At 38.9% G+C, this 25535-nt stretch overlaps 2 protein-coding genes across 11 annotated transcripts in view; both read left to right on the forward strand.

The window, feature by feature from the left end:
• Hex-A (Hexokinase A) overlaps window positions 1-16692 on the forward strand; it is a 34359-nt gene extending 17667 nt beyond the window's left edge. For 3 of the 5 annotated variants that reach the window (XM_069121184.1, XM_069121183.1, XM_069121186.1), the window contains exons 2-7: window positions 12896-13058; window positions 13340-13695; window positions 14081-14180; window positions 14385-14739; window positions 14984-15254; window positions 15560-16692. In XM_069121184.1, coding sequence (XP_068977285.1) covers window positions 12896-13058; window positions 13340-13695; window positions 14081-14180; window positions 14385-14739; window positions 14984-15254; window positions 15560-15637 — 1323 coding nt within the window. In that variant the 3' untranslated portion in view covers window positions 15638-16692. Of the gene's footprint in view, window positions 1-4819; window positions 5285-12895; window positions 13059-13339; window positions 13696-14080; window positions 14181-14384; window positions 14740-14983; window positions 15255-15559 lie in introns of those variants that run through there. The other 2 variants (XM_069121188.1, XM_069121185.1) reach the window with 2 other exon arrangements.
• A 1427-nt stretch (window positions 16693-18119) lies between these two features.
• Window positions 18120-25285, forward strand: LOC138183792 (FHF complex subunit HOOK interacting protein 2A). 6 transcript variants are annotated; one of them, XM_069121173.1, is made up of 7 exons: window positions 20736-20954; window positions 21098-21112; window positions 21733-22788; window positions 22981-23431; window positions 23617-23983; window positions 24354-24854; window positions 24935-25285. In XM_069121173.1, the coding sequence occupies exons 1-7, from the start codon at window positions 20910-20912 to the stop codon at window positions 25032-25034; spliced, it is 2535 nt and encodes an 844-aa protein (XP_068977274.1). In that variant the 5' UTR covers window positions 20736-20909; the 3' UTR covers window positions 25035-25285. The 6 variants fall into 6 exon arrangements, with proteins under 6 accessions (XP_068977276.1, XP_068977274.1, XP_068977275.1 ...); XM_069121175.1 differs by lacking the exons at window positions 20736-20954; window positions 21098-21112 and adding an exon at window positions 18120-18759; XM_069121174.1 differs by lacking the exon at window positions 21098-21112.
• Window positions 25286-25535: the final 250 nt, after the last annotated feature.

Below are 25535 nucleotides of genomic sequence, written 5' to 3' on the forward strand. Positions count from 1 at the left end.
ATAGGAAATTTAGATATGGAGTCGCGATTTCCGAATTCGACGGTAGAATTGTTCACGACCATTGGCTTTCGCGTTGTTTGACAACATTGCGCAACTGTATCTCACTAGACCTGGTTCCGTTTATGCGGAAGCTTCTTTTGGCGCTCAATTATTCGAGTAGCGACTTTTTCTCGCTGAAACGAGGGATCAAGAAAACCGGTTTGAATGAAAGGAAACGTTTAAAGAACACGAATCTTCTGTGAAAAGATATTCTAGTTAAGAATGAACATTTTGAAAGCATCCTCGCGAGTCTCTTCCGGAATAGCGGAACATTATCTAGAATGGCTTGTTTTGGAACTTTGTGTCTTCTTGTGAGAAATTTTATCGAACGGGAAAATGAAAATCAACTTGCAAAAATCTCAGGAATTGTTTGCATACAATGATAAGATACGTTGATACGAAATATCGATAAGAATAAGAATTATGTACATAAAAGTTGTGTCGATTCTTAGTATCGGTGAACTGTGTGAAGCAACTCAAGTAGGTGAACAATATCCGTTTGTAACAAAGCAAAGATTCGTTAATTAGCGGCTTTCTACTATGAGTTTACTTCGATTAACTACTTCGTGTGTCTGAAAACGATATCGTAAATGTTGAAGTGGTCACCACTTCTAAGAAAACTCTACATCTGGTCTTTTTAGTTTTCTCAAGCACCTAAGCCATCGACAGTGTATAGACAATAGCCTGGGACGAAGGCAGACCATAGACAGTAGACGGGCGACGATGGCTTCGGGGTTTTCAGTTAGAGAGTACCACTGCTAGCGTGCGGATTTGGACCTGCTCAAATTATATTCCTACTTGTACTTACACTTCTCTATTAAAATATATTTTCTACTTTACAATTTATCCACGCGTTCCTCTGTTCATACATCTAATAACCTCAACAGTAAATGATAAATATTTCTGAATGAAATATATTGTTCTTTTACACGTCACTTATTCCAAACAAAAATGAGATAATAATATCTTATACGAGGGACACCATTTACACTTTTATTATATGATAATATTTCACAAACATTACTGGTCTTTCTAAAGAACATTAGAGAAGACCAACGATTTTATATTTATGGAACATGATGTTTTTATACGTTTCATAAAAAAGGGATGTTTATAACGCAAAGACGGAGTCTCCGATGAACTAAAAACTCTCATTTACGCCGTTTCTTCGGTAGAAAAGCTTTATCGATCTTAGAATAATCGTCCGACGAAATCCACACGCGCTTTCGGTCCTTTGTACTCGTCTGCTCGTCAACTCAAAAGCCAAACCGCGCTTCGAATTTCGTCATACAGCGACGTAGAAAAATTATCAAATTTTCTCTTCTTTTATTTTTGTATTGGACAGTGAAAAACACAGGATCGGCATACAAATAAAAGAACTTTGGAAAAAATGCGATAACGCTAACTAAATACAGTATCATTCGTGCACCTAACACCTGTCAACGAAAATTCAAGAAAGTTGATTTTAAAGCATCGATTCAAAAATATTTTCCACTTTCATCAGAGGGAATCTTCGCTTCGATGTAATAATTAATAACGAGTTTCCATCGAGTCTACACCGAGAAACTTGCTTGTAATCGTGACTTGGAGGAACTTCCTCTGCTTGCACGATTCATCGCAAACAATTTTCAACGCTCTGCACTGCCTACCTTTTCGTAGTCAACATCATCGATCGACCATCGAATACACGTCGTCGTTCAGAAACGATTCTGTCACTATCGTACCTATCGACCCATATGTTTGTGCTTCGCCAAACACACCTGGAAAGAATATGCACTACGCCACGTGGAAGCCTCCATGTGGCATATAAAAGCACAAGATAATGGACAAGAAACGATGGAGAATGCTCGATCGATCGAATGACAACGAGGCTTTTACCTTCGTAGGAGGACCATTTGTTCCTTTTCCGTTTTATCAGCTTTATCAGCTTTCCGATCGGTCGAACATGTTAGAGCTATCGACGATGTAACGCGGTTCAATTGTACAATTTACACATATAAAATATTATAAAACGTATATTTCTTACATAAATATTATATTTTAGCAAGCTTGCTTTACGAACGTTGTACGTTGTCTGCATCCACCTGAACGTGCAATAAACGCAAATATATAGAAATATAATTCTGTGAAATAGTAATTGAACGAGAAATACCTTGACTAGAACTTTTCGTAACGTCACTCTTATTCTTTTGTATATAGACAAAACTCTAATTATAGAGGGTTAGAATAAATATCGGAACATTCAACATATCGTGCATTCGAGTGCGGATATAACGAACGGAAGTGGCGCATCGCGTGTCCGCTAGAAACACAGTCTCCAGAAGATAAACGCAAGTTGCAGCTCGAGTCGCTTGAATACGCAATGGAAGAGCGGGATGAAATACTCTATTTGTTGTCAGCTATATGATATCGGTATAATGAAACATAAATTGACTGGAAGATTAAACGAAGTGAATTGCGTCGTTGTTGCTGCAAAGCTATATTGCGTTACCGCGAAGCAAAAGAACAAGCACGGTGGACATAGAACCGTGGGACAATTGTTGGATAGATCGAAGAGAATCAACGACTTTTATTAGATAGAGCGCAATGCTCAGTACCATGCAGTAATATTATTGAATGAAGCAGTGAACGATCGAGTACTATTGGTTAATGAAAATGGTAGATTGATCGAAGGTACTCGAGTATGTTTTTGCACTTGCCTTTTTATTACAAATATCTTGGAAACGCTGCACGTGTTATCGTATTTGTTCATAATATAGCGAATAGAAATTGAAATCGGTTTAATCGACGTATCGCTGTGTCGATAGCATTATTCTGCTCGTTTCTCTATCGATTTTCGTCGAAGAAGGTAAAGGTTTTTCGATAAAATAGCCATGAAAAAATAATATCCAAGTTAAAATATCTCTAAACGGTGTAACTTTTTAGCGAATAAGCTCGACAGCTTATCCGGGTTTTAAGCGACGTTTATTTACTCACAGAATGGTAAGCCGGTAATCATTTTACGACGCTGTTTCGCGACATATTTCATCCGTGTTAAACGATACACTAATAAAGAATATATTGGAAGATACGGAAGAAACAAGAACGAATGCAACGAGGGCCTTCAATTAAAAAGACGATTAAAAAGTAATCACTCTCGATGTTTCTGTTGCTTCGAAACGAGGATACGGAGTAGTAATCTTGTTAATTTCACGGATTAACCGTAAACGATATAAAGAAAGAAAAAATTTTATATATAAATTATGCGATGAAATACCGAGTTAAGCTCGTCAGAGAATGACAATGATTCCATATTTTTTCGAAGAAGATAATGCACGTGTTGGACATTAAAGTCGATTACTTTTTAATGTATTTTGCAGCAACATTGTATCATATCTATGAAAAGGTCAAGCCAGATGTTCCATGCTGCAAGGAAATTATTTTCCGAAGGAGTAACGATTAATAGTAATTGGTAAGCGTGGAAAAATTCATCCCAGACGTGGAAGACGCAAATTTGCAAATTTTCACGTAACACGGTAACAGAAGCGTCTCAGATTCACGTGATGCAATCATCGAATTTGTGGGTGCGGAATCGAATGACTTTTTTGCCCTTGAGAGGACGAGCCTCCATCTCGTGCACGGCACATTCACCGATAATGTTGGGTCATAACGGAGTGTGCGAACAAGGGGAAATTCACCCCTCTCTCGCTCCCCCCACTCCATATATGCCCCACCAAAGTGTCTTATGCAGCGTCGTATCGCGCGCCACGGAACCCGCCGCTACAATTGACGCAAGAACCAGCTCCATTTTCGTAAGAGGTCTCGCTGTTGATTGCAATTAATAAAAGGCGGAACTGATTCATGGAAGATTATGAAATTAACACGTCGGGTTGTTTGCACAAAGATATATTTTAATCCCGAAAAATGCCGTATTCGATAAGGGAATTATCATCGTAGAGTATGATAATGCAGTTTTGGAAATTTACGCGATAATGATATAAACGACTAGACCAATGAAGCGATACTTTCGATGGCTTAAATCTTATCGGATATAAACATCGATACAAATCATGGGAATTAACTAATCAAAGATACAATGTCGATATTAATTTTTTATCGGTTCGTAGAATCTTTTGGAATGAAAAGAAAGGGTATTCCCGGAGGCGAAGAAAAATTTGCTTATCGCGGAAAATAAGGAAAGATTCGATTATCGTCTCTGCATATTAAAAGACTTCTTAACTCGTCGTGTTGATTCGTAAATCTGTTTATAAAGGAACGCGAACATCGTATTCTATTTTGTACGTTGTTTTACATGCTTACAGCTACAGGCTGCGTTTTCCATTTAAACGAAGCATACGCGTGCAAACAATGAAAACGAATTATCGGCAACTGTTAAAACAGATCTGAAATCGTACGATGAGCATTCTAAGCTGCCGCTTGCTACGATTTCCATATATATAACGATGTTAAAACTAACAACGTTCGACAATATTCGACAATATTCGACAACATTCTCAAAAGCATCGAGTGACATTAACTTCCGGACGAAAGCAATTTTACAATCATTATAGGATACGATTTGCCTCACAAATACGAACATGCCGAGTGACTATAACGTATATGAACATACACTATCTGGATGATGAATGACGTAAAATTAGTATGGCACGGAATGCGGGTGCAAAAAGTTTTGTTAATCGGTAGCGAGGAATCCTGGTGCATCCGTCACTGGGCCGTTGGTCTTCTGGATGGCCTCTTTTCTCCCCACCACTAGTTCAGCATGTTCGTCCATGGAAGCGTAGGTACGCGCGTGGAACAGACGTGTTCGTACCAGTAGTCGCGATATAAAACTCGTGAGATACGCTGGTAAACGACAAATCGTACGTGGCTATCCGAACGAGAACGCAGTTACATCGACGCGCGTGTATGAACTCGTGCGTCTGGAATCCACCGAAACACGGATCGTGTATAACATAGAAGAGAGAACCGGATTCGTGGCAATTTCTCGAAACGTGTCTTGAGCTCTTGTTCCATCGTGCTTTCTCGCCGGGCCGTGCTTCGAAAAAGCGTTAAACACGAAGCTTCTAGAGGGCCGCAGCTCGGGGTGCAACAGCGAAGGGAGGGCAATGAAAACGTCGACGTTATCCTCCAGTGACATGATCAAACAGGAGGTGAGCCAAGGCGAGCATCGTATGCGAAGAAGAATGGCTCGTGTAACGGAAGACGAGGCCGGTTTTCGTGTCGATCGATGGAATTCCTTTAACGTGTATGTTTCTCCTCGTCGCGGCTCGTTTTATGTAAAACATGGATAAAGAAGAAAGAATTGTGTAGAAGAACGCGCTTCGGATCAAGCATTCCGTTTCTTTTTGAAGTCGCTTTATCGTACGTGACTTGTCATCGCTCGTTTCGAAGCTTGTTCCGTAGGAACTACGAATAGGAGTGCCGAGGTACGAGTCGATTCGCGCGTAAAGGTTAACAGAGATCGGGAGCGTGTTCGACGAACGTGTGATGAATCCACGAACGGTAGGACGCGACGCGTGACCGCCGCTACGGCGGTTAATTAATTAATCGATTAATAAGCAAACGCGTTGAATTACGTAAAACGCACGACGCATGATTATGGACAGTGTGGCTGATAAAAAAGGAATATGCGTGTTCGATTGTATCGACTGATAAGTAATTACACGAGTCATATCCGCGAAACTACGAGGCGTCCACTCGATCGACAATGCCGACTGTCACATAGCACAGTGCGAAAACGAGTTTGCCGAGAAGTTTACCGCCGCTGGCTATTACCGAATACCGTTTCCATAGAGCGCTTCAGGAGCGTGACAATTCGGTGCCCCTGTTGTTATCGATTATAATGATCGTTGACGGGGGAGAAAAAGGGAAAGTAACATGCTCGATGATACCTGTGAGTGCAGCGTGTATATTTAGGATCGATAAACGCACGCGATTCTCGATACCTGTGCCACGTATCGTGTCGGACGATAAGCCTTTAAATAATTTATGACCGAAAGAGACGATAAGCAGCTTCGAACTTCGTCCAAATCCACTTTACTTCTTTCTCTTGAGTCTGATGATTTTACGCGGTAAATTCGCTGGAAATTCGCTGATGCTCTTCGCCACCCACGATTATTTATTCAGATAATAGAAGCTCGTGTTCAAGTAGGTAGGATTCAATGGGCTGAAGTTTATTTAATCGGGCATTAACTAAAATTTCGTATAATTTCTGAAACTATTGACCACGAGTCTGACCGATTAATCTGACTAATCTGACCGATTATAATTATCGCGAGAGGGACGGCAGTATCTCTTAAAATTTTAGAGTATTTTAAAATAATTTTAAAGAAATGTTTAGTATCTCTTCTTTCCATCGAGTGGCAATGAAATACTCGACACATTTGTTTATTCTACGTACATATGCACACAGATATATAATAGTGAAATGTTATCTCACCATTGCTATACTAAATCACTTTCTCAAACGAGCTACTGACATTATACAATGTGTTCAGCAAAACGATGTGCATTATTTTCGAAACACTTGCGATAACGTAACAAAAAAATATTTTTATTTTATTTTCGAAAATTTCAGCTACGAATTGCAATACTTAAAATCGTCGAGAAGTACTTCTTTCTGTTAAATGTTAACGTCACCTTGACTTTATCGAATGGCACGATGCTTTCTCGATTTCGTAGTATCGTAGCCGCTGTCAAGACGAATTCAACGACCTACAATACTATGAACTTCAAAAGACCTTGAGCTCAGAAATCCTGAATTCATCGTTTACGGTAGGAAGATTAACGTGTGAAATTTCGTTTAATAGGGCGTTATTAGATCGGACGTCTATAATAACATTCGTGACGTTAACCAGTTGCAACAGAAAAAATTAGCAGAGTACGATGTTGGTGCGACTACGTCTCAATGGGTGTCGTTTCTTAATGCTTCAATTTACGATCGTGCTATATCATTTCCACTCAATGAGAAATATTCTCGCAAGTGGATACTTGGACATTCCGTTGGGAGTGACTATTCGACTATCTGATGTAATAGCCAACTCGGATAGTCGCTTTCAACGCAATGTCCGAGTGTCCACTTGCGAGAAATACTATCAAATACTCGACACTAGAGAACGCTCGCTCCTCGAAGTTGGTTCCGACAACTATCAGCATCAACTGTCACTCAACGAAATAAAATCTTGATCCGTTAACGTTATTTCGTAAATCGGGCTGAAACTCAGAATCGATGGATATATCTAAGTTTAGACAAATAAGCGATAAGTAGGAAAGAGTTTCCGAGAAGTAGCGACTGCAACGAACTTGACATCTTAGGTGAAAGACTGTTCGATAATCGAAACTCTTGACCGTGCAACGTGTTGCATCGATGCACGTGTAACGGTTCCGGTTTTGTTCGGTTACCAAGCGCCGGCTTCGCGAAAGAACAAATCGTAGGAGACGACGCCTCCGGAGAGGCATGTCCAGGCGTAACACACAGGCGTGTAACATGTTTTCGCGAAAGAGGTCGTCGCGCTTTGGATAGATGTTTTCGTCCGGCACGGCGGCCTTGACACTTCGGCTATGCGACGTACGATACGCGACAGAAATAGCCGGTATACGAATCGAGTCGATCCGCAACGTGAAATGAAACGTAAAATCCGTTTTTGGTATATACGTCAGGCGAGTTTCGTGACAAATTTCGAGACGTCGTTCGTCGCGTCCTCTTATTTTTCGTAGGCACGACGAAAAGATAATCCGCATGGATGCATAAACGAAGAATCGATCAGATTCCGATAACGGAATTGTTAATGCTGTTTTTTCCAAAGAAGTCAGCTTCGATGTCTCGATACGCATGCATTTGCATACGGAAGTATTGCGTAAACATAGCTGTGTAACAAGTATATGGCTCGGTACATCTCGGTATGGTTGTACCACGTGCATTTATACGAATCACTGTGCGTTGGCCTTTGGACATTCTTCCTGTAGCGTGCATGTGGCCTGTGCATATTACATGTACTATACCATTCATTCATAAACAGTCTTATTGGCTGGCAGGAGGGTGTGTCAGTGACGTCACTGCCAGATCAATGCCATACACGCGGAAAAAGGAAGAGGGAAACGGCGCGCCGTAGGAAATTGGCGGGAATTTCGAACGTGCGATTGCGCAACAAAATAGGAACTATATATATTTATATCACAATTGGACCAAGTTGTGCGAAAACCTATCAATCCTCGAAATGACAAAGAATTAATCACGCGCAGTACGGGTTCTATAATTTCGAGATCTTCATTTTGGAAAAAATTACCAATTCATAGAACGACTGTTACATTATACAATTATTAAAACTATCGTGCCATAGTTTCATTTTAGGTTTATAATTATTTTACGGAAAGCTTGCAAATCACATGTTAATGACGCGTCATCGTACTATTAAATAAACCGTTAAAAAACAATATAAAACAGCGACAAAGAAATAAAATATACTCGATAGAAAGGAGGCTAGCTTTTTGAAAATATTGAAATCTTTGTACTAGATTTACTCGATTCCAGATCATCGAGGGGATTGATATCTTTCTACATAACATAGCCTAATTGAAATTTATATGCTTGATATACGTTTTGGAGTTGAACTATTTATCAAGTAGATACGTACATGGGCTACTTGTGTGATAAACCGGTGATTTATTGCTCTTCTAATCATGTCCGATAAATATGCAAAATTTCGTGATGCCGTATCTCTCACGAATTAATGATTTGAACTGTATCATTGCTCGCGTGATTAGATGAAAGGTATACGCGATTATATCGCGCTGTAGCGAACATAATAAATTTTCCGTGAAATAACAATCGTAGAGAATCGATTTATAGAATATGCAATAAATAATAAAATGTAGACTAATTCTTGCCCGTGTTTTACTATCTTTGCAGAGTCGAGAAGAAAAAAATATCTTCAAATTTTGAATACCTACTTGCTCGTCATAATGTACAGATCGTTGATACTTGATAATCATGTTGATATTCATTTTTTTTAACCTTCCTTAGATTTTCGATTTATAAGTAACATGTTCCTTCTTGTTACGTAAAGTGAGTACTCGAGTGTTATGTGACGTAACAGCGTTCAATATCACTAAGATCGTCAGAATTTAACTACCTGTTAGATTCGACACCGTATTAGAATAAATTGCGCAAGCAAGTTTCGTACTTTTTTTTTAGATAGTAGTATAGTATAACTTACGTAATATGATTTTCGCTCCAATCATATCTTTGATTCTATATGATTGATTTGCAACAACATAGCACTTATTATATTTCGCATTCATCGAAAATACTAAAATTCAATATTCCTCTTCTACAATTCACGATCATAAAATTTTCCATAATGATAACGTTGCCATCGTTCGAGTTATTTAAAACTCATTTTCTTTACACTCTCATCGATATCGCTGTGTATTTCAATATTTTTTCTTGCTCCTGCTAACTACCTCGCAAAACATGTCGTAAGATAGCAATTCACACTGGTCTAAGAACTGTTACATTGCACTTGAACTCGACGCGATCGCACGCTAATGTATTTCTATGATCTCAAATGAATAAGCAGTGATCGTGAATAGAAATCGTTGTCTCAAAACGTATTAGGAACGTCAATTCTAGAATAATTTCAGCAAATATTGAATTTCATACTTGAATGTCAGCTGTAGTAATACATTCCGATAATTACAGACGTATTTCTTTCTAAATATTTGATTAAATTAATGCCGAACAATCGGCAAATGTTGAAACACGATGGAATATTGATAAAATCTTACAAGCTCGTATAAATAATCATATTTCTTATCGGTATATTATAATACGATAATACGATTACGATGTATGACGTATTAGCTAAATGCTTAATACTTTCACTGACTCAATGACGCCTTGTATATCTGCTAACTAAAAGGTTCATATCTGCTCCATTTTCCATCGATCGTTCATGAACCATTTATGAAGCAGCGTATCATTTAATATTGGATTATATATTATATATATAATTCGCCAAAGCTCCGTATGCGTGTGTATGTATATATGTATGTGCGTGTATGAAGAAAGAGAGAGAGGAAGAGAGAGAGAGAGAGAGAGAGAGAGAGAGAGAGAGAGAGAGAGAGAGAGAGTGTGCACCTGCGGTGGATCAAGCGACGAATCACGTGGAAAGGCGCTTTAACGACGCCGACGTTCATCCACATTGACGTAAAATCGTCAAGGCCGATCGGAATAAGAAGAGTATGTAGTACTTACATCTATGCGCGTTTGATCTCGCTCGAGATCTCTCACGTGCGAGCTGTTTACAACGCGATTATCGAGCGTAAAATCTCTGTCAACGTGTCGTGACCCAACTATTGTAGTTCGTTGCATTTTCCTTTCATCCGCTTTTCTCTACCGTAATTGATGAAAATCGATGACAGGTTAAGATCAGGTTGAATGGAATCGAATTTGGAGGTGTATAGTTTTAGCGAACATTTGGCACGTTCAGGATTTTAGATAGAACCCTTGCAACGAATGAGCATCTCTGATACGTGGCAGTTAGTATCGAGCTAGATTTTGTAACAGCAATTTGTACGACGATATCTCAACAGTTTTTGCTTGTTGGCTCTTCGCACATTGTAGGTTATCAATCGTAACATGATGAACGCTGATTGGTCAATTAATTAAAGAATTACTTGCTCGAATAACTTTATCTGCTGATATTAGATGCTTGAAAAATGTCGTGTTATGCAAGTCGAATGTTTATTTCCCTGTTTCTTCGCGGAAGAAATAAAATATAAATTACGTTGCTTAAAATAGATTATCATTTATCCGACTGACGTTTTCCGTTGAAAAAAATATTCAACACATCGCGTTAATGAAAAATTCAACATATTTTCGTCGGGAATATTAAATGACCGGTATACGTATTAAATGAATTTCAATCGTGTGATAAAATTCGAAATTACATAAATAAATTACAATTTCCGTGACAATTTCTACAAAAAACAAGGAAGTAGTAGAGATAAATTTTCAGGCTTTGGCACCGTCCAACGGACTACATTAACTATACGCTTATCTATTTCAAGAATTTGACTATTCTATATAGTGATTTAGTTCAGATATAGCGATTAGTAAATGATTTAAAACTTCAAAATCTTGTCTCCGAACTGAAGAACAAAAATATTTGAATAAATTTAAGGTACGAGTTAAAAATTATAGTTAAAGATATCGTAATAAATTATTATAATGAGTTGATATTACTATCCTAACGCTTATGACAAATTAACCGTAATATCTAGAAGCGAAAAAACTTTCATATAAAAAGAAACATGCAAATGTGGTCGTAGGTCAAAGGATGGACTTTTAATCAAAGTTCATGTCGAATCTTCAAACGATTTCGCAAAGAAACAATTATTTTCCTGAGAAACGAGTATCTCATTGTAGATAACTAGACTTTCTCTTCGATTTGAAAGACCGAAGTCATAGTATTAGTGGCTAATTTCGTCGTTAGAAAATAATTTCCAGTATATGTAAACTTGGTCTCCCTTAGCTTTAAACATTGAATAAAACCATAAAGTTTTGAATTGTCGAAAGATACGATCTTCCAGAGTAAAGAGAGAAAAGAATGGCGCATAGACAGCTTAGGCCAGTTAGTATTTTCCTACGACCGAGTATGGCAACGTAAATCTCCGACCTATTTTTAAGATTCGAAGCACAAGGTTTACGCGAAGTTAGACGCGTCGGAAAGCTAAATTGACCGACAAGCGGAAAGAATAGAAAGAGAAATGTAATCATACGATTGGAGTCTATCTATTGATCTATATTTAAATTTCTACGCTAGAAACCTTAAACTCTGCGTGGAGTTAAACGTGTCAAGGAATCGGAGCGAAACATATGCAGAAAATTTAATAATAATATTTTGGTACTAAAAAGTGACGAACGTTAACAAGATCTTGTCTCTATATTTACAAAGCGACTCGTCTCAATCCTTAAACGCTTATATTTTGCAATCAGTTCTCGATGACACGGTCGAATGCCTAAATATTTTCTGACAGAAGTCTATTAAACAGGTACTTCATTCTCGACTCTGATCCTCTCGTTGTCACATCGTACACTCTCGTCGACTCTCTCCTCGATATCCGTCACTCTTCCCATAATCGTCCGCGACTATTGTTCCGGCCTGTGACATCCACATTTTTGTACGCGCATATGGGTGCTCGTGAAGCCATACAAAAGTGCACAGTAAATCCCATCAGCATTCTTTCGACTGGATAGTCGCGAACGCACGCTCGTTCTTCGAAATAAATGCTACTCATAGAATGAAACAGCTTTATTCCGATTTATACGTACGACTGACGATTTGCGTTTCAAGACACGTTTAATATTCATGATACTTACGAAGTTAATATTAACCTGATACTGATAAGTACAGTGTTGTCCCACGAACTCTGTCCACCTGGAGTATTGTCGTTATTTCAAACGATGCGTGAAAATGTCATTAACGAAAGTTGAAGGATTCAGTGAAACGCATGATATGGAATTATTTAAAATAACGGAGATATTTCAGGTAGACGGGGTTCCGTGGGACACGCTGTAATAGAGAGAAAATTAGGAAAAAATAAATTCGATTTCTGGTGTTACTATGTTAAGGTGTAATTCACAACTAATATTTAGAGGAAGTGTTTTTTTTTTTTTAAATAGAGCTTCGTACGAAGAAAAGTTATTTTATATCTTCGACTTATTTCGTCGCGTACAATCGCCAATTACAGGTACAGACACCCTGTATATGGAAGACCTATCGAAGGTCAGCTCGTATCAGGGACCATTGTTAGACCGAAATCGATAATCAGTTTCCATTTTCATTTATTACAGATAAGAGATATCTGCAAGGAGCTGATCCTTTCCAACGAACAGCTCCATATGGTTATGCAAAAGTTGGACGATGAGATGAACAAAGGTCTATCGAAGGAAACGCACGATCAGGCGGTTGTGAAATGTTTCGCGACCTACGTCCAAGACCTTCCCGATGGCAGTGGTAAGAGGACACGTATATCTCTTATAATCGCTAAGAAACCAATTTCCCGTAACGAATCAGAATTATTCGAAAGTTCAAAAACGAAGAAAATAGCTGCTAATCCTATAGATCGGTTGTTCTGATTCGCGACGATCTAGACTTTGAAGGAAAATTATTTAAAAATTCCCGGTATCGCTGATTCTCGAGGAAAGAGGAAACTCGATATTTCTAATTCCAATACGAAGAAATATTTAAATATAGTCAAAATCAATCGTACGAATTGAATTATTGCCGATTTACAGAGAAGGGCCACTTTCTGGCCTTGGATCTGGGAGGGACGAATTTCAGGGTGCTCTTGATCACCTTGGATCACCAGAATTTCGACATGAAGAGCAAAATCTACGCCATACCACAGAGTCTCATGTTAGGGACTGGTACACAGCTCTTCGATCACATAGCTCAGTGTTTGGCATTGTTCGTCAAGGACCTGAACCTTCACAACGAGCGTCTACCTCTCGGTTTTACGTTCAGCTTCCCATTGTCTCAACACGGGTTGACCAAAGGCTACCTAGTCAGGTGGACGAAGGGTTTTAATTGCAGCGGTGTAGTCGGCGAAGACGTGGTTGCTTTGCTCGAAAAGGCAATCGCAAAAAGAAAAGTGAGTACTTCGTTCTATTTTAAAACAGTTGTTCAATCGTCGATGACAAATATCTTTATTTTTTTTTTGTAAAATTACGTATCATTAATTCAATAAATTGATTCTATATCTTGAAACATTGCAAGTTAAAATTCTACTTTATACAGATTCTATTTTCCAAAACCAACGAGGATAATATCTCAAACTTGTGAGTTTATTAGTGAGAATATATAGAGTACGTATAGAAAAGCAAAGAAATCATAGGTTCTAAATCGGTCAATGATTTCATAACAATCGCGTTAACGAGAAACGAGAGTCGAAAACAACGATAAGAACAATTGTTGCATGAATACATAGCTAGTCGTAGCTAATTGCGAAACCATGATAATTACGATGTATCGTACAGGACGTGAAAATCGATGTATGCGCCATTTTGAACGACACCACTGGTACTCTGATGTCGTGTGCTTGGAAAAACAGGAATTGCCGTATCGGATTGATCGTCGGTGAGTGACGAATATTACTTTTCTTTCCATTTTTATCATTCACAAATAGGGAAAAATCTAATAATCAATCTCTTCTCTCTAAATAAAGATATTGAAAATTCTTCTAATGAAAGAACACCGAAACTTGCGGACCTAATATTACAGTGGATTACAGTGAATTATGAAACTTTTTCCCCATTAAGATAAAATCTCGTTTCGCTTCAGGAACCGGTACCAACGCCTGTTACGTGGAGAAGACGACGAACGTACAGTGTGCGATTCCAGGAAACTTCTCGCAAGAGAAGCCGTATATGCTGATCAATATCGAATGGGGTGCGTTCGGCGAGGGTGGTGTGCTCGATTTTATTCTAACGGAGTTCGATCGAGCCATCGACGCAAATTCGATCAATCCGTCGAAACAGTTGTTTGAGAAGATGATCTCGGGCATGTACATGGGAGAATTGACGAGGTTGGTTCTCGAAAAAGTGGTGAACGCCGGGCTACTGTTTGGTGGAAAGTGCCCCAGCGATCTTAAGAAACGGGGCAAATTCTTCACGAAATACGTTTCAGAAATCGAAAAGTAAGTATCACGCAGTCGTATCGGATATCTTTTCCTCGCGATAGAGATTCTCCGTATCTCCTATCTCTTCTTTCGTTCATTTTTTCACATTCCGAGTTACGACATTTTAGTATGAATTAAATTAATTTCTTTCGTTATTCCAAGCAAATCCTGAATCTGACAACGCTAATCTAGGACTGAAGGCAATTATAACGAATCACCTTCCCAACGTTCAACGTTAAATGTTGTTCTTCGTTCGTTTCAGCGATGCTAAAGGGAAATACACGAACTGCCGCGAAGTACTAGCAGAATTAGGATTACGAAACGTAAGTGACCAGGATTGTGAAAACGTTAGGTACGTTTGCTCTGTTGTGTCGAGGAGAGCAGCTCACCTGGCCAGCGCTGGAATTGCCACGTTATTGAACAAAATGGGCGAAGACAGCGTAACAGTCGGAATCGATGGTTCGGTCTACAGATTCCATCCGTACTTCCACGAGCTTATGACCGAGAAGATAAGCCAGTTACAGAATTATAAGGTGAGACCAGTGGGAACAGTTTCGTTTCTTAAAGTTTCAACGAATATGCTGTTTTAAAGAGACATGTTTTTCTTGCACGACGGTTGTGTAACAGTAATTTCAATAAAATCCTATATCTTATCATTACGACGAGTATTAAAATCGATAATTGAAAGATTCAAGAACATTTGCTTATCAACGTCTCTGCCGTATTATACAACCGTCGTTTAAGTCAAATTTATAAAATTTTATTTGGCGAAATAAAAAGCTCTGAGAAAAGAACTTGGAGATAATTTAGGCTCTAACAAATTATATTGTTTTTCCAGTTCGATTTAATGCTCTCGGAGGATGGCAGCGGTCGTGGTGCGGCGCTGGTCGCCGCAGTGGCTGCCGGACACCGGTGAAGACAACGGCTGTACAGCGTCTCCTCAAACTTAGATTAAATTAAGTTATATGCAGTAACGATTCAAATTTGACACACCATTAACATATACGTACACAGAAAATGTATGAAGTCACGCGTATGTGCTGAGGAAAAAGTCGAAGAGAGCTAGCTATTAAATAAACTAAAAATGAAAGAAAGGAAGCGAGAGAGGGAGAGATAGGTAAATAAAAGAACGAGTGAGATTCTGTCCGTTAGGAAGAATAGAGAGCAAGATCGAGAATGAATGAGTGTGAAAACGAATGAGAGCTGAATGTGCACTTGTACATAGAGCATAAAACGTAGCCTAATCTCTGCGAAAATATCGAAACAACGGTACTTGAAGGAGTACTTACAAATCGACGAGCATATTTACGCTCGTCACTACTAGACCGGAGAAGGAAACGGAGCAAATTTATAACGAAATGTTTTCACGCGAGACGTGGTTGCACATGAGCAAACTAATAAACGGAACTACGAGTAATGTGCAACAGAAATCTTATTACTGCCATAAGTGCAGACAAATACGTATACGTAGACGCGGCTGGATGGAAGGAATTTGAAAGAATTTCAATCGTTCCTTCGAAGCAAAGGCTACGTGAATTTATCGGCATTATGCGTGTGCGCCTAGCTCGCGATACATCATATATCACGAAATGTCGACGAAAACGGTCGATCTCGATGTTCCTTCTTGACAGAACATGCACAAAGATGCGACTGGTTCGCGATCCTGTGGGTCAGTCTCTTCTGTTTCGCTACTGCTCCGAAATCTTTGCGGAAGAGGATGAAAAAAGGAACGGGCGGATCCTTGGTTTACATAGAGCGATTTATAAATTATTTGTATCGTCGTTTTATCCTACAGTAATCTTATTGTAACGTTTAGACGTGCGTGATTGAGACGATGGTCGCGCAAGTGGAGAAAGAATGAGCGGAACGAGGGTAAAAGAAGTTATGCATGCGTGAAAGAAGTTCGGTATGCAAAACGAGATTATATGTATATTAATATCGAGACGAAAAAGAAAAAAAGAAAGAAACACAGAAATGAAAAGACGAAGAGATAGCGCGAGCAAATATTAGAGAAAGTGTGTTTTGCAACAGTTCATTAGAAAAAAAAATGTGTAGTATCGTTTTAAGGGATTTAGGCGGTTTGAAGTATTTTTAGATTTATAGGCCACGGTCGCGCTCAACGCGTACGTCTTCTTTGCACGTCGCTCTTATTGTTACGACGACGATAATGACGATCGCCGCGTATATACGGACGATCTTTTAGCATTGTCTCCGGAACGATTCTTCGAAGACGTTCCCATTGATGTCGCGACTTAAATTATACAACGTACATTAAAGAGGATGACAAAAAAGGAAAGACAAAAAAATTAAAAAAGAAAAAAGAAAGAGAGAGAGGCAAGTGTGTGAGTGAACGCGTATATGAACGAGCGATTGATTCTAAGTCGTGACTCTCGATACTATGTTTTCCCGCCACTCTCTCGTGTCGAGAGGCGAATATTTCTTTGGAGTTCAAAGATCGATGGAGCAGAATAATAAACGACCTGTTTTGAGAGCAAATTGACAGTTATCTCTATTATCGTTTTATTGTCGCGAAATTGTAATAAAAATAAGATACTTAGACTCATACTATTCCAGTACTTTTTCATTTTAATCGAAAAACATCATTGTTAAAGTTGCTCGATACTCAAATTCCTTTCTCAATACTTTTGTCCGCATATTGGATCATTCTCGTAAGTCATAAGCAATGCAGGTTTTCCTCAGTACGGTAATAATCCGTGTAAGATACGTTTGGAAACTCATAACTGAGCTTTTATTATCCAAACTGCGGTCGAAGGATTCAAGAGAAAAATGATACAATTGACGAAGTCTTTAAATTGAAGAAACGTTCGATCGCGTCACATTTTCGTAAAGTCTTGCAAATTCGCAACAAAATCCTATAAATTGTAAAATTATAAAATATAATATATAAAAAAAAAATGCATCGAGGAGACAGGAACACTGGATAGTGTTCGGTATAAATTGCATCCATGTTAAAGAAGAAACAGTTGCATCAAATTATGTATCAGCTTACAATGAGACAAAACGTACAAACTTGCTCGACTTCAGTTTTCTGAAAGGGAATAATTAGCGAACAAACTTGTATTACCAGAACCATTTCATTATAATTATCGCAGCTGTTTTATTCCTGGGATAAACAAAATTTTACCATATGTATGTGTATCTAGGTATTACTCTCAATTTTTTGCAACTAGTAATTAGTCGAGCTAATATGTTTTTTATTCGGCTACTAGTACAACTTTACAAAATTGACGGTCGTAACGAATTCTATTATATAAAACTCAAGACTCAGAAGAACCGTGTCACTTATGACCTGATATCGTCCTCCTTATGCCATTATATTCTTCTTATATCATTAATATCGATATTATGGTTCGATAGATCATAGAAATTTATAATTAAATATAAAGTAATCAGATATTTTTGAAGTCAATCGTATCGAACTGATCGTCTCGATTTATATAATTTAAAAAAAAAACATTCAGCCCGGTTTGAGGGACTTTATCAGAAATAGTAGAAAATTCGTACATTCGTGGTTTGAACATAAGAAGCACGATACGGATCGAACAGATCCTGGCGACCTGAAGAAAGAAGAATCATCGCTCCTCTATCTTTACTCCAAAGTTTTCCTCCTATTGTTTCGTACGCGACTCGAAAGCGCGATGAGGATCGCCCCGTACTTTCCGGATCTCGGCTCGATTGTCATTCGGTTCGTGTTCTCGGATTACGAAACAGTGGCGGGAAGAAAAGTGTCGGTCAAAAGCTTGGCCAGGACGAGGAATCGTTGCTATATATTCTGTATTTATTTTCGTCGTCATTTCGATAAGACTTCGCGGTGTGTACCGATAAAATTCGCGTGGACGGTCGATCTATCGACGAAGAGAGAGAGAAAGAGAATTCTTTTGTAATCGTCGTTTCACGCGAAGAAGATTCTCTCTGCTTCGTCCCGTTTCCTCGAACCGAGCCGAATCGAACGTTCGTCTCCGATCGTTTGCTGGTCTCTCGTCATCGATGTTGCGGCGACTGTTGAGACTAAAGGCGGTGAGTAGCTCTACCGCGGTATACTTAGCGCGATCACGCGGACCCACGTGAGCGTAGCGTTCGATTTAACGTGCGATGTCGACAAGAGCACGAAACGTGTCGTCGCGTATTCTACCGATTATTATTGTAAGACACCATGCACACCAACGACGCTATTTCGTTGTGATTTTGTTGATAGTGACGCTGTGTGATTCCGTATCCCGTAGTTTTAGATTGTTGACGATGCATCGGAAATTGGTATTAGAGATTGTTGAAGCATCGGAAAATGGTACTAAAAAATTATTGGAATTGTGGATCGATAAAGGTGTCTCAAGAAGGATAGTACAACTATAGCCAATTGTATAACTGAATTCTATATATAAACGAAAAATAAAGTTCTTCCGTTCGAATTGTCAGCTTTAAAGAAAAATAAAATAGTAAAGCGCCACTGGTGCGAAATTCCAACGATATTGTGTCATGCGTCTGCACAGATCTAAAGATAATTAATGTGACAGAAAAAAGCGGCAAAGTACGAGTACCAGTGCGAGTACACGTTCAGATTCCTACAATGCGAGGAATTCTCGTGATCGAGCATCGAATTACTATATTCTAGGCTGCGTAAGAAAAATCAGCGGCTTCATGAGGCGCGCGATCTAACTGTACTGTTCATCGATTTAGATCGCGACAGCGTATTTGTAAAAGCGTCGAGTGTCCGATAAGAAATTTGGTAGGATGTTTAGTGAGAGACAAAGTTGTTTTCCTTGGTTAATCGTGAATGAATTGATCGATTCGAAGAAGCGAGTAGAATTGAAAGATCGTCGAAGACAGCGAATCGATTATATCGGCGGAGCCTGAACCGCTTTCACGATTTTTTGTCACGACTTTTTTTATATTCACAAACTGGTTAATGTTGTTGAGATGTGTACACGTTAAAGGTGCAAAATAAAAGTCATCGTAAATCTTGTTGCTCACGATCGATGTGCCATTACCATGCCGCGTTTGAAAAGAGTTGAGAACATTTTGGTGCTCGATCAATGTTTTTAATATATCAATATATTATATATACATTTAATTTATGTATTTAATAAATATAATTTAAATATTTTTTTTCGGTTTTTATTACGTTAGCATATATATCTGATATATTAATATATTGATAAGATCTTTTGATAAGACAGAGTTTGCAATTCTAAGAAACACTAAAAGTTAAAAATAATAAAAGTTTCCCTCGTAGACGGAAGGGGAACAATAAAGATAAGGTGGCTATTTAAAGAGATAGAGCATTCGCAATGATAATTATTGCGCGAAGGTTTTGTAGGAAAATTTTGGACTTTTTTAAATTGAAATGGTACGAGATTTATTTAATTTCTTGAATATTTGATCACGGTAAACACGAGTAAATATTCCCGATAGTTAGACGTTCTATTAGCATATTTAGGCAGGTATTTCAGAATCTTATCAGCGATTATATCGATCAACCTTGATTAGAAAATGAGTGATATATAATAGGAGAAATACTGAAGATAACGGAACAAGTAATTTTAATCGCATTCAATTCTGATATAAATTCGAGTGAATAATCCGGAAAGGGATATTAAAATATTCAGTATAATCTTCCCGTACCGAAGAAATCACAATTCAAATCTACAAATTTGGTTTCACTTAATTTTTCGACCCCTGGCAAGCCTAATCGAAATGTATTTACTACATCGACATCTTCTCTGCACGCCACTAGGTGGCTACGAACTACGTTTATCTTTACAAATCGATTACTTTTTCCAGCGAAAAATCATTTAAAATATCCATATAAAATTTCTCTCAAAATAAATCTATTATTTGACGAAACTAACAAATGCAAGTCTACGCGCAATGTAATCTGTACCGTTCCCCCAATCTCTCTTCTCAATCATCGTACCTAACGTCATAACAATATGTATATATATGATACATACATGCTTGGCGATAACAACACCACCTGGTGGTAGCTGAGAGGAAACAAAACACGTCAAAGCAGCAAAGTTTCGCTGTCGCGGCGACAGTGAGGTATAGGACCGTGATACGGGAACGAACAATGAGAAATTATGCAGAAACGGGCGATTACACGAGAAACGGCCACAGGGCGCGTGCATAACGAGAAATAATCGTGGACCAGGATCGGACGGTGCGTTAAGATGATTAGTGGCATTCAAATCGCGTTGAAGAATGCCATTGATGTGGTGAGTGATAACCCTGATAAATTCCGCAGTTTCGTCGTCGGTTCTGTTTTCGACCACGCGACTGCGTACAATGTTCTCCATTCATTTGTCCGAGAAAAAAAAGACACGCACATTTTCATTTATATTTTTTCCTTTGTTTGCAGAGCATTGTAAACAGTGTAAGAGAGATTTTAAGGCAGTATCCATCGATCGTAGTGCGGCATTATATGTTTTACGTAAACGACGATTTCTCTTCGTTCGACCACCGCGCGTTGTTACATGTGCCATTGTATTTATTTACGTTCTGCGTGTATCGATCTGTATATTGTGCCTTTCGCTATAGTCGATACGCTACTGTCTACTCTTACAAATTTTTTCTTCTCGTCCTTCGTGCGCGCCCGGATCGATTTAAATCGCGCTCGTTTGGCGCCTATAAAAAAATCCAAACAAACACAACGGTGCGGCGTAGCCAACTTTCGGCCGGCCAATACCATGCCGGTAATACGCAAAATCTGCCCATCTCGATCGACACGCGTATTTGCGCGTTGTCTAATCGTTGCAAGATGTACGTCGTTATATTTAGCGGCTTATGTAATTATTTCAAGTTGCACCTACGGGCGAACCAACCGTAGCTCATTAACATGTGCACGTTTAATAATCTACCGTGTTTTGTATCCTACTTGGTTTTTCTCAACAACGACTCAAACGACGTAGTACGATTCCTGGTCGACGTTTTAGTCGTCATCAGTTTTTTTCCTTTAAACGAGGCGCTGTACTTATGAATTTTTATCGTTTGCAGATAGCACCGCCTGCCACGCCGCTGCAAGATTTCACCTACCATTGGAAACAGCTTATGAACTTTTATGTGAACCACCTGACAGATTGCAAGGTGCCCATACAGTCCACGGGAATACCACGACATTTAGACAGATTACTGGAAATATTGCTAGAAGAGGAGAAGGACGAAAATGAACCAGGACCATGCCTCGAATACCTGTTGCAGCACAAGCTACTGGACCTGCTGGCTACGCTCGCCAGCGCGGAAACTCCACCCGGAATGAGAACCATTTGCCTGTCTTTTTTAAGAAAATTGCTGGGTAGATCTAAGTACCCACTGCTGCATCATACGTCGATTTATGGACCAGTGCAACGATTGATCGCTCTGTGCAATGGAAACCCACCATCGCCTATGGAAGCTGAGGAGGTCCAGTTCCTTCTCACGCTTTGCTTCCTAGTTTGCAAGTACCCTCACGTGACCAACATAATAAACGATGCACCGACTGTTCAGAGGCATAACGCCTCTACCAGAAGGAATTCCGAAAGGGTGGAAGTGGAAAAAGTTACCTACGTCCCAAACAGAAGAAAAAATAACTTTAATCCCTTATTTGAACCACTGGACACTCAGGCGGTCACGTTGATAAATCCCAATTTGTTTAGCTCGGAAAATGGTAGGAGACGGTCTGTGGAGACTAACAGACCACCTAGTAAGAATGGAACGAGGGGATCATCTAGTCAATCGAACGGGTCGATATCTTCCAGGGAAGTGGAGAATGCCTCGCAATCTTCTAGTCCGGTAATCGAGAAACCGATTTGCGATGAGAATTCGGATGTCGCGGTACAATCTTCTGACTCTCAGGACTGCGACATCTCTCAAAAAGGCGAAAACGTCGTTCTGATGAACGAGATAGATACACATTTGCAGAATCTCCAGGATTTACGATTGGACGTTGAGTACGGGGCTGCTTTCGAGGAGTCTAATTGCGCAGAAGGGGATCAGAATCTTCTGAGACCGGACACGCCACAGAAATCAAAATGCCTTCTATTAGATGCCTTGTTGAGTTACATAAATAGCGCGGTAAGGCACGAATTTTAAGTAATGAAAGTAAACTATCATAATAACTCCTTATGTTGTGTTATCCATACTTTGCGGACTAATTCTGCAATATCAATATTAATAAAAGCTATGGGTTAAATATTCCAAATCCTAATATATAAAGAACAGTCAATCAGACAACAAATTCTTAAACAAAAATGTTTCCTCTTTTAGGATAATACCGTGAGGATAAGAGCCTGCGAAGGAATAATGGTTCTTGCATCCTTGGAGGATCCATCGTTCGCACAAATGGTAGCAAACAGTGACTTAGTAACCCTGATACCAAATAGATTAGAGAACCTGTTCAACGCCATCCCAGCGCATGTCGATCCAACAGAGATCGACGGCGTGGATGTTACTTGGGGTTTAGATTCGCCAATGTGGACGAAGGAGAAAAAATTTTCTGGCTGCAGACAGGTCGCAGCGTTTTTCATGTGGTTTGATTACTGCAATCAATTGATAAGGGAAGCGCATCCAGACGTGGCAAACGCGTTGGCGAAGAACATTAAAGTGAATTTCTTAGAGAAAATTGTGACACCAGCCCTAGCTGAACATCATGTTGTTCTTATCACGGCGTTGATTACGAAATGTTTGAAGGAATTAACATCTAGCGCCTTATGTACAGGTTAGTATATAATTTATGTGAAAATATGGAGAATTAACTATTTTTTTTTGCTTGGAATTTTTGGAGCATTGATAGAGTTCGTTTACTTTCTCCTTTAAATAGTAGGAGACGAAGAAAGATTGCTCTTTGGTCCTTGACAATATTTCAAAATTAATTCGAACGATATTAATAATTTCTTTCTTCAGAAATAAGTTACTGGCTCGTGGGTCACGACAGAGGCCCAGAGATACCAAACGTATGGACGTCACCTGTACTACACAGGCTGATAGACAACTGCTTCACGGACAGTGACGATTTAACGCTGGAAACATTAAAGCTGTTCGAGGAGATGATAGAGAAACGAAATGAACATATACTGCACTGTCTCGTATTAGTATATTTGTCAACACGAGGCTATTACGACAACACCGCGGCGGATAGTGCAATTGCATCCTGGAGCGATGAGGAAGACGAAAGAGAAAGAGAAAAGAAGAAGGGTTCGCTAGACCTCTCCTACGAGCAAAGTCATAGTCGAACATTAGCACCTAGTAATATTCATAGAATTGTAAATTGGTAAGAATCTTACAGAAACTCTCACCACCGTACATAGAAAAGAAAAAAAAAGAAAAAAGAAAAACTTTCATCAAAAGAACGTTTTATGACGGAGACATTCCTTGTCACTCGAATAAATAGAATATTAAAAAAAGTAATAATTCAATAATATACACGCTTATAGTACTTGACAAGCGTGACACAAAGTGAGAAAGCTTAATCAACAGAAAGTCTCAATCAATCATTTCGATACGTCACCAACTGAATATGTTTTCTCAGCGTATGTACTAAAGAACTTCGAACACTTTCCCTCGCGCAACAATACTTACATATGCAAATGAAATAGTGTAAAGGTATATAATTTTTAGTTTCGTATCAACCTCCGTTTCAGTTTCCTGTCCCTGATTCCTCGTTATCTACAAACAGACACGGACGTGAACAATTACGAACGGTATATGGCTGACTTGGAAAGGCAGTATTCTACTGTGCTGACAGACTGCTCGCTAATGGCCTGGCCGCTAGAGGCAGTAACCGTGGATGATTCTGCGAGTTCCGATTCCAGGCCGGAAGCAGACCATTGTTCCATAAGATTTTACATGGGGCCGTTTATGACGATGCTTTTTGAGAAAGTGGCGAGTATTCCAAGGCAAAAGTACGAGGTCAACCTGCAACTGACGGTGGTGATCTCGAGGCTTGCGCTTTTACCTCATCCGTACCTGCATGAATTTTTACTGAATCCGTTGCTACCAGTAGCACCCGGCACGAAGAACTTGTTCACCTGCTTGCAAAAAGTTGTCAAGCAGCTGGTGAACGAGGTACCAAAGACGCCGGATCACAAGCAAATGCTGACGGAAACACGAGAACGATTGCTCGAAGATTGTTCTCACGAAGGGTAAATACGAATAAGAATGATTAATTATTATCGTTCGTTGTTTGGTAATTTCGGAAGATTAAATGTTTCGTAATTTTTAGAGTGAAGGAGAATATCTTGTTCGAGAGCGTGATCGTGACAGAAGAATTTTGCAAGGAACTGGCTGCGATAGCATACGTAAAATATCATCATTCTATGTGATAATTGTTATCAAAGAGAGCGATGTAAATTATAGAATTTAATTACAGTACTATGGCTGAGTAAATTTACTTAATGATCGATCGTCAGTCTAGATACGCTTAAATAGAAAATTGTTTTTTGTGATGAATTTGTAAAATATACGTACATACCTTATGTTAAGTATAGCTACTATTATATTAATGTTAATGTTTACAATCACTTATTTGCACAATTCGACTTGTGACTCTAATAAAGAAACTACTGAAAAGTCACGTTCGTTTTAATTATTTTGCTTCAAAAACTGTTACAAATTTTTCTAATTTAGTTGTCTATAATATTTGTAGTTTCAACAACCTCTAATTACCATATATCAATTATAAAACATATTTAGATTTGAGTATATCATAGGACTATATAGCTTACAAATAATTTTAATAATTGAAATAAAAAACGTAAGTTAAGAATGTTACATGTCTTATAAGTGAAACTAATGTCAGAATCATATGCTTCATATTGGAGTAA

Source organism: Bombus flavifrons, chromosome 10 (assembly GCF_040668555.2).
Source record: "Bombus flavifrons isolate JBK064 chromosome 10, iyBomFlav1_principal, whole genome shotgun sequence".
In the NCBI taxonomy this organism is placed as follows: domain Eukaryota; kingdom Metazoa; phylum Arthropoda; class Insecta; order Hymenoptera; family Apidae; genus Bombus; species Bombus flavifrons.

Excerpts from the sequence above, each read along its gene's own strand:
- LOC138183792 (XM_069121171.1), top strand. The coding sequence starts at position 21,213 with ATGTGCCATTGTATTTATTTACGTTCTGCGTGTATCGATCTGTATATT. Across the intron at positions 21,432-21,732 it reads GGCCGGCCAATACCATGCCG|ATAGCACCGCCTGCCACGCC; the intron begins GTAATACGCAAA and ends TATCGTTTGCAG. Across the intron at positions 24,855-24,934 it reads GAAGATTGTTCTCACGAAGG|AGTGAAGGAGAATATCTTGT; the intron begins GTAAATACGAAT and ends CGTAATTTTTAG.